Raw genomic sequence first — 14,845 nt, forward strand, 5'->3', positions numbered from 1 at the left:
ATTCTTCATCGTTCATTCTTCAATGATCATTGATCCTTGTTCGTTATTCATCATTCATTCTTCATTGATCATTCATCCTTGTTCATTCTTCATCGTTCATTCTTCATTGATCATTCATCCTTGTTCATTCTTCATCGTTGATTCATTATTGATCAATGCTCCTTGTTCTTTCTTCATCGTTCATTCTTCATTGATCATTGATCCTTGTTCATTCTTCATCGTTCATTCTTTATTGATCCTTAATCCTTGTTCATTCTTCATCGTTCATTCTTCATTGATCATTGATCTTTGTTAATTCTTCATTGATCATTGATCCTTGTTCATTCTTCATCGTTCATTCTTCAATGAGCATTGATTCTTGTTCATTCTTCATCGTTTATTCTTCATGTGTCATTGATCCTTGTTCTTTCTTCATCGTTCATTGTTCATTAATCATTGATCCTTGTTCATTCTTCATCGTTCATTATTCATTGATCATTGATCCTTGTTCATTCTTCATCGTTCATTCTTCAATGATCATTGATCCTTGTTCATTCTTCATTGATTATTGATCCTTGTTCATTCTTCATCGTTTATTCTTCAATGATCATTGATCCTTGTTCATTCTTCATCGTTCATTCTTTATTGATCTTTAATCCTTGTTCATTCTTCATCGTTTATTCTTCATTGATCATTGATCCTTGTTCATTCTTCATTGATCATTGATCCTTGTTCATTCTTCATCGTTCATTCTTCAATGAGTATTGATTCTTGTTCATTCTTCATCGTTCATTCTTCATTTATCATTGATCCTTGTTCATTCTTCATCATTCATTGTTCATTAATCATTGATCCTTGTGCACCAAGATTGGGTCCCTCGCCCTCTCAATCTTGCACTGAATCACTCCTTCACTTGGAGATAGCCAAATAAATGCGAAAGCCTTCACAAACTCCACCAATATGCACCCAAGAATGCACTTCTTGTTTCTCAGGCCAGCCTCGTGATCCTCCTCTTCAGGTTTCCCTCACCCTTGGGCTGAATCCACGACCTTCCTCAAGGCTTCACTCGCTCTTGTAGCGAAGGTTACACTCTAGATTACTCCTCAATCTAGCTTCAGAGATTGTCTACTCTTGAATCGTGTTGGGACTGATTGAAAACTATACGCCAATATACTCAAGGAAATAAAGAGAACGTTCTAAGCAATGTAAGGGATTGAATCTATGTAAACTGAATGAAAACTCTTATTAATCTCTCCAATATGAATCATTACACAAAGGCTAGATGCCTATATATAGCTTTCTATGTATTACAACGGCTATCTTTACACGTGCCTATCACAGGGCTTATTTTCAAAACAGAAATCAAACAAAAATAGACTAAGTACTGGACGCCTTTTACTGATGACTGGGGTACCTTGCACTGGTCCTTCCGTCTTTCATAGTGATTGTCAGTAGGGTCCTAGGCCCTTGATGGCTAGGTCCATGTATAAGGTTACCATATCCACCTTGGTCATCCTCTGAACGCTCGTGGTTAATTCTCAGGCAGTGCATCAAGATGGCCTGGTCGTCAGATTCTCGAACCGTGTCTTGTGATTGTCCTGTTCCCATTCTTGCTTGGTTGTAACTCTCTCCTGTTCCCTTCTTTGTTTGCTTAGGGCTCTCTTGTTCCCTTGGGAACAGTAATGATCTTGGTATGCTTGGGGCATCCTCAGAATGAGTGGCATCATGGGGAACAGAATGGAAGCTTGAATTACTTGAACAATGATCAGCGTCATATGCATATGGTTCAACTCCTCCTTCTTGGGGAAGAATTGACCTCAATTCTTGGCTTGGTTGATGTAGTTGCAGGTCTCCAATGTTGAAGGTGTTGGACATATTGTATTCAGCTGGTAGTCTCACCTTGTAAGCATTGTCTCCAATTTTTGCAATAATTGGGAATGGTCCTGCTGCTTTGGGCATCAACTTATTCTTCCTTTGTTGAGGGAATCCTCTTTTCTTAGGTGTACCCAGACTTGATCACCTTCTTGCAATGGTTCTCTTTGCTTGTGCTTCCCATCTGCCTTTTTCTTGTATTTTTCATTGGCTTTGTATATGTTTTCCTTGATCATTTTGTGCATCCTCAGCAACTCTTCAGCTAAGCTAATTGCATCCCTCTGCTTTTTGTCCTGCATATTAATGTGTGTAAGATTGATTGGCAAAAGGGGGTTTTCCCCATAAACACACTGAAAAGGAGTATATTTTGTGGTGTAGCTTGGACTTCTATTATAAGCAAATTCAGCTTGACTCAGTTTGAGATCCCAGTCCCTGAGGTGCTTAATCACTAGGGTTTTTAAGATTGAACCTAGGGTTTTGTTGGTGACCTCTGTTTGGCCATCTGTCTGAGGATGATGGCTGGTGCTAAACAGAAGGATTGTTCCTAGTAATTTCCATAAGGTCTTCCAAAAATAGCTAAGAAACTTGCCATCCCTGTCAGACACAATGGTTTTGGGCACCCCATGTAGTCTCACAACTTCACTAAAGTACAGCTGGGCAATGTGTTTGGCATCATCCACTTTATTGCAAGCAATGAAGTGGGCCATTTTTGAGAATCTATCAACAACCACCAAGATAGAGTCCTTTTGCCTTTGGGTTCTAGGTAGTGCCATGACAAAGTCCATGCTCACATGCTCCCAGGGCTTATCAGCTACAGGCAGTGGTCTGTATTCACCTTTGTGAAAGGTGATTTTTGCTTTAATGCAGGACTCACACCTCAAAATATGTTTGCCTATGGTTCCTAACATTTTAGGCCAATAGAAATGTTCACTCAGCATGTTTAGGGTCTTTTGTATCCCAAAATGTCCACTTAAACTACCCTCATGTATTTCCTTTACTAGCAACAGCCTTAAGGGGGTTTTGGGTATGCACAGTCTGTTATTTTTAAACAAAAAACCCTGTTGTAGGTGAAAATCACCTTGAGGTTCTGTTAGACAAGCAGCATATATATCACCGAAGTCAGAATCATTAGCATACAAGTCCTTAATCATTTCAAAGCCAAGCACTTTAGCATCAAGAATAGCTAAGAGGTTGTATCTTCTACTTAAGGCATCAGCAATAACATTGGTTTTCCCTGTTTTATCCTTTGCAGAGAAGTTAAAAGTCTAAAGGAATTCTACCCACCTGGCATGTCTAGGGTTGAGTTTGTTCTGTCCATGTATGTTCTTCAAAGATTCATGGTCAGTGTATAGAATGAAAGGCTGTATTTTCAGGTAATGAGACCAATTTTCCAAGGCCCTAATCATTGCATAAAATTCTTTATCATAGGTTGAGTAGTTGAGTCTAGACTTATTCAGTGTCTCACTGAAATAGGCCACTGGTCTGCCTTCTTGCACTAGTACTGCACCAATACCTGTTCCACTAGCGTCACATTCAACCTCAAAAGGTTGAGTGAAGTCAGGGAGCTTCAAAACAAGGGCTGTGCACATCTTTTCCTTAATGGTTTCAAAGGCCTTCTGTGCTTCCTGGGTCCAACTAAATACTCCCTTTTTGGTACATTCTGTTATGGGGGCCATAATGGTACTAAAGTTTCTAATGAACCTCCTATAAAAAGAAGCAAGGTGATACAAATATGGTATCAAAGACTGGGAACAACACCAAGGACCTGAAGGAACAAGACAGTGCTTTGGACTTTTCATCTACGCCAAATGCACATGGAACACAAGAGACCCCCATGGATACGCCTCAACAATCAGTTATGGGCCTAAAAACAACTAGCAAGACCAAGGAAGCCAAGAACAGCACAAGGAACAGCAACCAAGCTCCAACAGGACAGACAGGCTCCAAGAACAGAGCCACAGAGCTACCTAGCAAACAGCTGACCTTGGTGAACCGCCTGAGTTCAGACCGGGATCACTTAGACCGGAAGGAGGGCTGGAATGGCATCTCTCTACATGGGCCAAGCCACCAAGGGCCAAGGTTCTTACTAATAGTGCACCAGGAAGACAGTAGAGCAGGCTAAAGGAGGCCTGGTCACCGATTGATAAATATCAGAAATTTGGCTAAGTGTTGCAGCCTTTCTGTTTGTTTTTGTTTAAGTATTTAGCCACGTGTATTTGTTAGTTAATTGTAACGGCTAGTCTAGATCCCAAAGCCTATAAATATATGGGCTCTCATTGTAATAAACACGCTTGTACATTGATTTGAGTTTAATACACTTGAGGTATTATTTTCAGAAAAAGGATTTTTCTGAATTTTGAAGTTTGTTTACAAACTTCTTCAAAGGGTTGCGGAGCAGCCTTTTGGCCGGAGGGAAGTCTTATCACGGAGTGGTTTGAGTTCTCAAAGGCACCCAGCAATCAAGGTTTCATCATCCTTGCATTGTTTCTATCCTAGTTCGCTCATAGTTCACGTTTCACGGTGTTTGTTTTCCCTCATCAGAAAAACAAGAAACTCTTTCTTGGTTGTTTGTGTGAGTCAGTGTGTGTGTTCATTGAATTTCTGCGTGTTTGAGTGTTCCCTTAATCAAGATAATTGTCTTATCTTCATCCTTGCAATACACCCAGCAATTCCCACCCTTGAACACGCATCAACTTGGTATCAGAGCCCAGCCACGAATTGGGCAAAGATAGCACATATTGAGTTTCTGAGGAAAGAGGTTTCATTATTTCTGGGCATTTCAAAGGCAGCAGCATTGGGCGATTTTGAGGCATCGTGGAATTTTTCAATCAATCATTGAATTCACGACATTCAGGGAGTGATCTTCCTATTTCATTTTCATTGTCATTCATTTGTTTTTCATTAATTCGTATTGTCATACACAGAACATTTAATAAATTTCTGAATTTGGGATTCTTGCATTTTCGATTTTCGCATACATTTCATAATCATCATTTTCGTGCATTGCTGGTTAAATTAGCTGTCTCTGGTCGAGTGGATATGACCATGGAGGAAAGATTTGGGATATTGGAGGAGAATATGAGATTAGTCATGCAAACCCTAAATCAATTAAGGATCGACAGTCAACAGGACAGAACACCAAACCCTAATTTGCGACCCTACGAGGATAGAACGGTTAAGATTGATATTCCTGAATTCGATGGGCATTCCTATGACCCTGGGAAATATCTTGAATGGGAAGATCGAATGGACAATTATTTTGAATTCAAGAACACACCCCTAGACCAACAGTACAAGCTAGCCAAGATCAAATTGATCAAATCGGCTGCTATATGGTTAGAAGGACTCCAAAAACGTAGGATTAGGGAAGAGAGGGGTAGGATTAGCTCTTGGACCAAGCTCAAGAAACACATGAAAAGGAAATATGTCCCTACTTCATACAAACAACAGCAATACATCCAACTAAATGCCATGAAACAGGGAACAAAATCTGTGGATGAGTATAGAAATGAGTGGGAAAGGTTGTATGTGCTTTGTGACCCCCATGAGACTGAAGAGATGAGAGTGGGAAGGTTCATAGCTGGGCTAAGGGAGGAAATCAGGGATAGACTTATGACTACACCTGACCTCACAGTGCACATAGCCAGTTTGCAGGCTGTTGAGATTGAGAGACAAATCAACAGGGCAACTCATTCCCAAACCAGAGGCACAAGGACCTACACCCCAAGGAATGCAAGCACCATCCCTGCACCTAAGAGGGACACACAGAATAGTGGGTTAAAGGCTAGTACTACCAGAGGAGACCCCCCTACCAACCCTAAAGATGTGGTCTGTTTCAAATGTAATGGGAGGGGCCATTACAAAAGAGACTGCCCTAATGCAAGAGCCTTCACCATGAGGGAATGGAATGAAATTAGGCAGGACACCAAACCAAAGAAAATTTTAGTGGCTAAGAATGGGCAGGAAGAGGAGATGTACCCTCCAAATTTGAGTGATGATGATGGCACATACATAGAAGATAAGGAGGGGAAATGGCACAGGTTTGAAGGAGACACAGAAGAGGAGGAGGAAGATGAGGACCTAGAAAGAGTGATGCCTGAGGAAGAACATCTTAGCCTAGTTATTAGGAGGAGCTTTCACACCACACCCTTAGCCAAGAGATCAAACCAGAGGGAAAATATATTCCAAACCAAGTGCAAAATACAGGGGAAAGTGTGTGATCTTATTATTGACAGTGGGAGTGAGTCCAACTGTGTGAGCAGGCAATTAGTGACCGAGCTGAATCTGGATACCAAGCCTCACCCTCACCCTTATAAGATGAAGTGGCTTGACAACAAAGCAAGTGGGTTAGTGAGCAAGCAGTGCTTAGTGAGCTTAACCTTAGGGACTTATGTTGATGAAGTGATGTGTGATGTCTTAGACATGGATGCTTGCCATTTATTGCTTGGGAGACCTTGGCAATATGACAAAAAGACTACCCACAATGGCTACACCAACACTTACACCCTCAAACATGATGGGAAAAAGAAGGAGTTGATTCCCCTGCCCCCACACAGGGCTGTTCCCCCTAAACCAGCTAAGGCACCTATACATCTGATGACTAGAAAGGAATGTGAGAAGGAGATTAAAAGCAGAAAGGAGCTATACCTGTTGATCATGAAAGAAATACAAAATCAGCCCTCTATACCCCCTAAGCTACAGAGTCTGCTTAAGCAATTTGAGGATGTTTTTCCATGTGACCTACCACCTGGTCTACCCCCTGTGAGAGGCATAGAGCACCAGATTGACCTTATTCCAGGAGCTAGCCTACCTAATAAGCCTGCCTATAGATCCAACCCCAAGGAAACTGAGGAATTACAGAGACAGGTCAATGAGCTAATTCAAAGAGGCTATGTTAGGGAAAGTCTAAGCCCATGTGCTGTACCCACCTTGTTAGTACCAAAGAAAGATGGTACATGGAGGATGTGCATTGACAGTCGCAGCATGAACAATATAACCATTAAGTATAGGTTTCCTATACCAAGGATTGATGACATTCTAGATGAGTTGGGAGGTTCAGAGTGGTTTAGCAAGATAGATTTAAGAAGTGGATACCACCAAATACGAATGAAACAGGGAGATGAATGGAAAACTGCATTCAAGACCAAGTATGGGCTCTATGAATGGCTTGTGATGCCCTTTGGCTTGACTGGAGCTCCTAGCACCTTCATGAGGCTGATGAATGAGGTGCTTAGACCCTTTTTAGGAAAGTTCATTGTAGTTTATTTGGATGACATTCTTGTTTACAGTAGGGGAGTCACAGAACACATAGAACACCTCCACAAATTATTTGAAGTTTTGAGAAAACAGAGGCTTTATGCTAAGCTTGAGAAGTGTAGTTTCCTCCTACCTGAAGTGAGTTTCTTAGGGTACATTGTAGGGAAGAAGGGAGTGAGAGTTGACCCTGCCAAGGTACAGGCTCTACAGGAATGGCCTACACCCACTACCTTGACACAAGTAAGATCTTTTCATGGCTTAGCCTCTTTCTACAGAAGGTTTATAAAGAATTTTAGCTCTGTTTTAGCACCTGTAACAGAGTGTACCAAACAGGGGAGGTTTGAATGGACTCCTGCTGCTCAAAGGGCCTTTGAAACCCTCAAAGAAATGATGTGCAAAGCCCCCATCCTGAAGCTGACTGACTTTACCAAACCATTTGAGTTGGAGTGTGATGCCAGTGGGGTAGGGATTGGAGCTGTGCTTGTTCAAGAAGGGAGACCTATTGCTTTCTTTAGTGAAAAGTTAAACCACAGTAGGCTGAACTATTCCACTTATGATAAGGAGTTCTATGCAATTGTTAGGGCCTTTGAACACTGGTCTCATTACCTAAGAATTCAACCATTTGTGTTGCACACAGACCATGAGTCCTTGAAGCACATCAATAGCCAGCACAAACTGAACAGTAGGCATGCTAGGTGGGTGGAGTTCATGCAAACGTTTGATTTCTCAGCTAGATACAAGGTGGGAAAGACCAATGTAATAGCAGATGCCCTTAGTAGGAAGCACAGCTTGCTTGGGATAGTAGGATCTAGGATTTTAGGCTTTGAATTCATCAAAGATCAATACTCTGCTTGCTCTGATTTCTCTGAAATTTATCAGTCTTGCAAAGACAGACCTCAAGGATTATTTAGCATTCACCAAGGCTTTTTGTTCAAGGGTAATAGGTTATGCATACCAAAGCTTCCCCTCAGATCTGTTTTGGTAAAAGAGGTGCATAAGGGAAGCATAGCAGGCCATTTTGGAATAAAGAAAACATTAGATATGCTTGCTAAACACTTCTATTGGCCCAAGATGCTTGGCACAGTGGGCAAACATGTTTTAAAATGTGAGCCTTGCCTTAAGGCTAAGGTAACTTTTCACAAAGGGGAATATATACCCTTACCTATTGCACACAAGCCTTGGGAACACATTAGTATGGATTTTGTGATGGCTTTGCCTAAGACAAGAAGGGGAAAAGATGCTATAATGGTTGTTGTAGATAGATTTTCAAAGATGTCTCATTTTATTGCATGCACTAAGATAGATGATGCACAACATATTGCAAAATTGTTCTTTGCTGAAATTGTGAGATTGCATGGCATACCCAAAACTATTGTTTCAGATAGAGACAGTAAGTTCCTAAGCCATTTTTGGAGGAGTTTGTGGAAGATGTTGGGCACTAAACTATTGTTTAGCACCGCTTACCACCCACAAACGGATGGCCAAACAGAAGTCACTAATAGGACTTTAGGTACTCTGCTCAGAATTTTGGTAAAGGACAACATTAGGGAATGGGACTTAAAGCTTTGTCATGCTGAATTTGCATATAACAGAGCACCCAGTCAGGCTACCAAATTCTCACCATTTGAATGTGTTTATGGCATCAACCCTTTACTTCCTGTATCCCTCATTAATTTACCTATGTGTGACAGCAAAGGAATAGGAGCTAAGGAGATGATCAAGCAAATGGAAGCAGTCCACAAACAAGTGCATGATAACCTGGAAAGCACAAGTGCAAAGTACAAAAAGAAAGCAGACAAGCACATGAGAATCAAACAAGCCATCAAAAAAGGAGATCTTGTATGGGTGTACCTGAGGAAAGAAAGATTCCCCCAGCTCAGGAGGAACAAATTGATGCCCAGAGCCATAGGCCCCTATCCAGTAAAGAAGAAGTATGGGGAGAATGCATTTGAAGTTCAGATCCCAGCAGAGTACAATATCTCCCACACATTCAACATCGGAGATTTGACTCTACATGAACCTGCACAAGAATTGAGGACAATTCTCTCCCAAGAGGGAGGAGTTGATACAAATATGGTATCAAAGACTGGGAACAGCACCAAGGACCTGAAGGAACAAGACAGTGCTTTGGACTTTTCATCTACGCCAAATGCACATGGAACACAAGAGACCCCCATGGATACGCCTCAACAATCAGTTATGGGCCTAAAAACAACTAGCAAGACCAAGGAAGCCAAGAACAGCACAAGGAACAGCAACCAAGCTCCAACAGGACAGACAGGCTCCAAGAACAGAGCCACAGAGCTACCTAGCAAACAGCTGACCTTGGTGAACCGCCTGAGTTCAGACCGGGATCACTTAGACCGGAAGGAGGGCTGGAATGGCATCTCTCTACATGGGCCAAGCCACCAAGGGCCAAGGTTCTTACTAATAGTGCACCAGGAAGACAGTAGAGCAGGCTAAAGGAGGCCTGGTCACCGATTGATAAATATCAGAAATTTGGCTAAGTGTTGCAGCCTTTCTGTTTGTTTTTGTTTAAGTATTTAGCCACGTGTATTTGTTAGTTAATTGTAACGGCTAGTCTAGATCCCAAAGCCTATAAATATATGGGCTCTCATTGTAATAAACACGCTTGTACATTGATTTGAGTTTAATACACTTGAGGTATTATTTTCAGAAAAAGGATTTTTCTGAATTTTGAAGTTTGTTTACAAACTTCTTCAAAGGGTTGCGGAGCAGCCTTTTGGCCGGAGGGAAGTCTTATCACGGAGTGGTTTGAGTTCTCAAAGGCACCCAGCAATCAAGGTTTCATCATCCTTGCATTGTTTCTATCCTAGTTCGCTCATAGTTCACGTTTCACGGTGTTTGTTTTCCCTCATCAGAAAAACAAGAAACTCTTTCTTGGTTGTTTGTGTGAGTCAGTGTGTGTGTTCATTGAATTTCTGCGTGTTTGAGTGTTCCCTTAATCAAGATAATTGTCTTATCTTCATCCTTGCAATACACCCAGCAATTCCCACCCTTGAACACGCATCACAAGGCCATGGAAAGATCTCACTTGGGTAACAGAGGTAGGAACAGGCCAGTTCTTCACAGCCTCTACCTTGGATGGATCAACCTTCACCCCATCTTTACCTATAATGAATCCCAAAAATCCCACTTCCTTCATAAGGAAACTGCATTTTTCCAATTTCCCATATAATTTCTGCTTCCTCAAAGTTTCAAACAGTTGCTGCAAATGACTAAGATGTTCCTTCAATCCTCTGCTGTATATCAAGATGTCATCAAGATAGACTACTATGAATTTTCCCAAAAAAGGTCTCAACACCTCATTCATTAATCTCATAAAGGTGCTGGGGGCTCCTGTTAGACCAAATGGCATGACAAGCCATTCATATAAACCATATTTTGTTTTGAAGGCAGTTTTCCACTCATCTCCTTCTTTCATTCTAATCTGATGATAGCCACTCCTTAAGTCAACCTTGCTGAACCAGTGGGCACCTGATAGTTCATCCAACATATCATCTATCCTAGGTATGGGAAACCTATATTTGATGGTTATGTTGTTAACACTTCTGCTATCTATGCACATCCTCCAAGTCCCATCTTTTTTTGGTACAAGCAGAGTGGGCACTGCACATGGACTGAGGCTCTCCCTTACATATCCCTTGTGTAGTAACTCCTCAACTTGTCTTTGTAGTTCCTTGGTTTCTGTGGGATTGGCTCTGTAAGCTGGTTTATTGGGTAAAGGAGCTCCTGGTATAAGGTCAATCTGGTGTTCAATTCCCCTTACAGGAGGCAAACCTTCAGGCAACTCATCAGGGAACACATCCTTGAACTGCTGTAACAGGGGTTTCACTGCTTGAGGTATTTCAGCTGCTTGCTCTACTTCCTTAGTGACTAAGACATATACCTCATTCTTGTTCTTGATTTCCTTTTCACAAACTTTCCTGCTGATCAAATGTACGGGTTCCCTCACAGGAGGGGGAACAGTTCTGTGGGGAGGCAGGTGAACTAACTCCTTGAGCTTTCCTTCATGCTTTATGATATAGGTGTTTGTAAACCCATTGTGCATGCTCCTCTTGTCATACTGCCATGGTCTACCCAATAGTACATGGCAAGCATTCATATCTAGCACATCACACAGCACTTGATCCTTATATGATCCAATAGTAAACCCTATTAAGCATTGCTTATTCACTGTACCAGTAGCATTGTTGTCCAGCCATTTCAGTTTGTATGGGTGTGCATGAGGTCTAGTTTTCAAGTTCAGATCTGTTACTAAAGCCAAGCTAACACAGTTTGATTCACTTCCTCCATCAATAATCATGTCACAGACTTGGTCTTTTACCTTACACTTTGTTTGAAATATATTTTCCCTCTGGTTGTTTTCTTCTTCAGCATAAGTAGTGTGTAGGCTTCAGCATAAGGATCAATGATTAATGAACAATGAACGATGAAGAAAGAACAAGGATCAATGACACATGGAGAATGAATGATGAAGAATGAACAAGAATCAATGCTCATTGAAGAATGAACGATTAAGAATGAACAAGGATCAATGATCAATGAAGAATTAACAAAGATCAATGATCAATGAAGAATGAACGATGATGAATGAACAAGGATCAATGATGAATGAAGAATGAACGATGAAGAAAGAACAAGGAGCATTGATCAATAATGAATCAACGATGAAGAATGAACAAGGATCAATGATCAATGAAGAATGAACGATGAAGAATGAACAAGGATCAATGATCAAGGAAGAATGAACGATGAAGAATGAACAATGATTAATAATCGATCAAGAATGAACGATGAAGAATGAACAAGGATCATTGATCAATAATGAATGAATGATGAAGAACGAACAAGGATCAATGATCAATGAAGAATGAACGATGAAGAATGAACAAGTTTCAATGATCATTAAAGAATGAACGATGAAGAATGAACAAGGATTAATGATCAATGAAGAATGAACGATGAAGAATGAACAAGGATAATTGATCAATGAACAATGAACGATGAAGAATGAACAAGGATCAATGATCATTGAAGAATGAACGATGAAGAATGAACAAGGATCAATGATTAATGAACAATGAGCGATGAAGAATGAACAAGGATCAATTGTGCGCAGTCTGTAAAGAATAATGCATATCTCCTTCGTTACTCCATCAAATCCATTAATTCCTACGCCAAAGGTTCACCAACTCAATGAGGAATATGGTGCAAAAACAGTTTTGAAAAATACCCTCAAACGGTCCTCCAAATTGAACACGTTTCCAACCCAAAAAACTGACAGAACTGAACAACGGTTCCTCCTGTGCGTACCTTGTCCCTTTCGCAAAATGGCTCTGATACCAAGTTGATGCGTAATCAAGGGCTGATTAGGGCCTTGGTTATGCAAGGATGAATGTTGCGCGGAAGCTTTAATGATTACTACAAACAATACTACGAAATGATCATGAAAAGAACACGAAACAACCACAAACAGCACCAAGAACTCCGTTCTTGATTTTCTGATGTTGATCACCTGTGACCCTCCTCTATGATCGACTCTAAACTGATATGTACAAAGCCTTCCAGACCTTGCACTCGAGGTTTCCTTAAAGTATCAAGGCTGCTCCGCAACTCTTAACGCTCTAAGGATCAAAGGACACTCCGTATACCTTTGATGAAGTTGCCTCCAACTTCGAAGAAGAAAACAGAAATCAATTTTCTGAAATACCTCTCTACTTTGATTAATCAAATGAAAACATACATGAATGTTGAACTTCTTATTACACAAGTGAGACTCTCCTTATATAGAGATCTCAACCAACATAACGGCTATAAAGTCACAAGCCCAATTAAAACGCACGTGCTAATACATGGGCACTTAAAACAGAAACAGAAAGCAAAAATACTTAGAACAGATTTTGATTTTCAAAACTATCGAGCAGCCTTCCTTTAGCTCATCTTCTAGGACTCCACGTGGATCTTTAGCATGGTCCTAGGCCCTTGATGGCCAGATCCAAGTACCGAGATTCCATGTCCACTTTAGTCCAGGTCATGGATGCATAGGTTTGGTTCCCATGTGTCGTGCAAGGTGGCCTGGTCGCTAGGAGACTCTGCAGTTTGGATTCTGCTGACTGTTCCCATTAGCTTGGGTTCTGCTGTCTGTTCCCATCTTCCTGTGTGTGATGTTGTTCCCTGTTGCTGTCTTGGCTTCCTTGTTCCCAAAACATGATCTTGGGTTTATACTTCAATCCTTGGAACACATCCTTGGCCAGCAACCTAACACTTGATGCATTTGCATCAATTCCTCCCTCTTGGAAAAAGAATTGTCCTCAATTCTTGACTTCCCATATATGCTTGCTTCAAGAAGAACATCCTATGCTGCACCTGATGCACTTGCTACTGCTGTCTTAAAGAACTTATTGCACATCCTTCAACCTGTTGTTTTATTGCTGTTCTATTACATTATTCTATTGCATAAAAGAACCTACTACACACTACGCCTACTGCTGCTACTACATATGTATTACAAATATTCATTTGTACAGGACAAATGCCCACTGATCAACACAAATGCTGATGGACCTGCTGGACTGTACACACACACACTGTCCTGTTCCCATTTGCTGGACTGTTCCGTGTAAATACACATGTAAGCATGAATGCCCTTGTTCTCACTTGCATAATTAACCATACCCATATGTTAAACAAGCTTACCAAGAAGATTAGCTTGCTTGTATTGCCCATAACACCATGAACTTGTATCATTCTCCCCTTCTTAGAAAAAATTCGACCTCGAATTTTTGTAGGGTTAAACTCGACAAACGTACTATCATGCACATACTCAACAAAATATACCTTTGCAAACTCATGCTTCCTAGTTTGCTCTCCTTGTAAGCCAACCTCCAATCTTGGATGAGCATCCACTATTTCAAAGCACTCCATTGTAGAACCCACATTCCCCATGCCAACTGCCTCAACAACTACAAGATCATTAACACTCTCAACACCAGGTGTTTCAACTAGTTCTCCAAGAGCATCAACAATCTCACCACAAGGTGCTTCAACATCTCCTTTATACTCAACAATCACCTCTTTACAAGATGCTTCAACAGAAGGTGTTTCACCCATGCTTTCAAGATCATGAACAACCGCTGCACAAGGTGTTTCAACCACCTCCTCAAGAGCTTCAACAAACTCTTCACAATCCGATTCCGGATATTCATCGTAGATAGGAATCACATTTGCATACAAGTCAAGTTCCTCTTGTTTAGAAGCAATATCACAACCTTCAAGATCATTACTCATTTCTGCCCGAATCTCTTTGATCACCTTGTCCAGTTCATTGATATCCTTAAAACGAGGTGGAGGGCGCGCAACTGTATCCACATATTTTGAAGTGACGTTAAATATAACCCTACGTTTAGAATTAGGGTCATACTTAAGAACAGTTACCACCTTAGAATCCCCAAATTCCTCTTGCAATTCCTGTTGGATTCTCAACTTTTCTTGAAGATGAAGCTTCCTCTTCAAGCTTTGTATTTGACTCTCAACTAGCACCAATTGTTTCTGAGAGAGATCAACATTCTTCCAATATCCAAAGTTTTCATAAAACTTTATTAACTCTCCAAGATATTCTTCCCTAATCTTCAATGATTGCAGCTTATCCCTCAATGCATCTTCATGTTCTGGTTTATCAAATGCTCCACATTTGTCCATGTTTAATTTTGTTAAT

At 40.9% G+C, this 14,845-nt stretch overlaps 1 protein-coding gene across 1 annotated transcript; it reads left to right on the forward strand.

Annotated features, from left to right (window-relative positions):
- The first annotated feature begins 3,583 nt into the window (after positions 1-3,583).
- On the forward strand, positions 3,584-9,570 carry LOC130828712 (uncharacterized). Its single transcript, XM_057694672.1, has 3 exons — positions 3,584-3,930; positions 4,237-4,371; positions 4,776-9,570. Exons 1-3 carry the CDS (start codon positions 3,584-3,586, stop codon positions 9,568-9,570), a joined length of 5,277 nt encoding a protein of 1,758 aa, XP_057550655.1.
- The last annotated feature ends 5,275 nt before the right edge of the window (positions 9,571-14,845 follow it).

Source organism: Amaranthus tricolor, chromosome 12 (genome assembly GCF_026212465.1).
Source record: "Amaranthus tricolor cultivar Red isolate AtriRed21 chromosome 12, ASM2621246v1, whole genome shotgun sequence".
NCBI classification, from domain to species: Eukaryota; Viridiplantae; Streptophyta; class Magnoliopsida; order Caryophyllales; family Amaranthaceae; genus Amaranthus; species Amaranthus tricolor.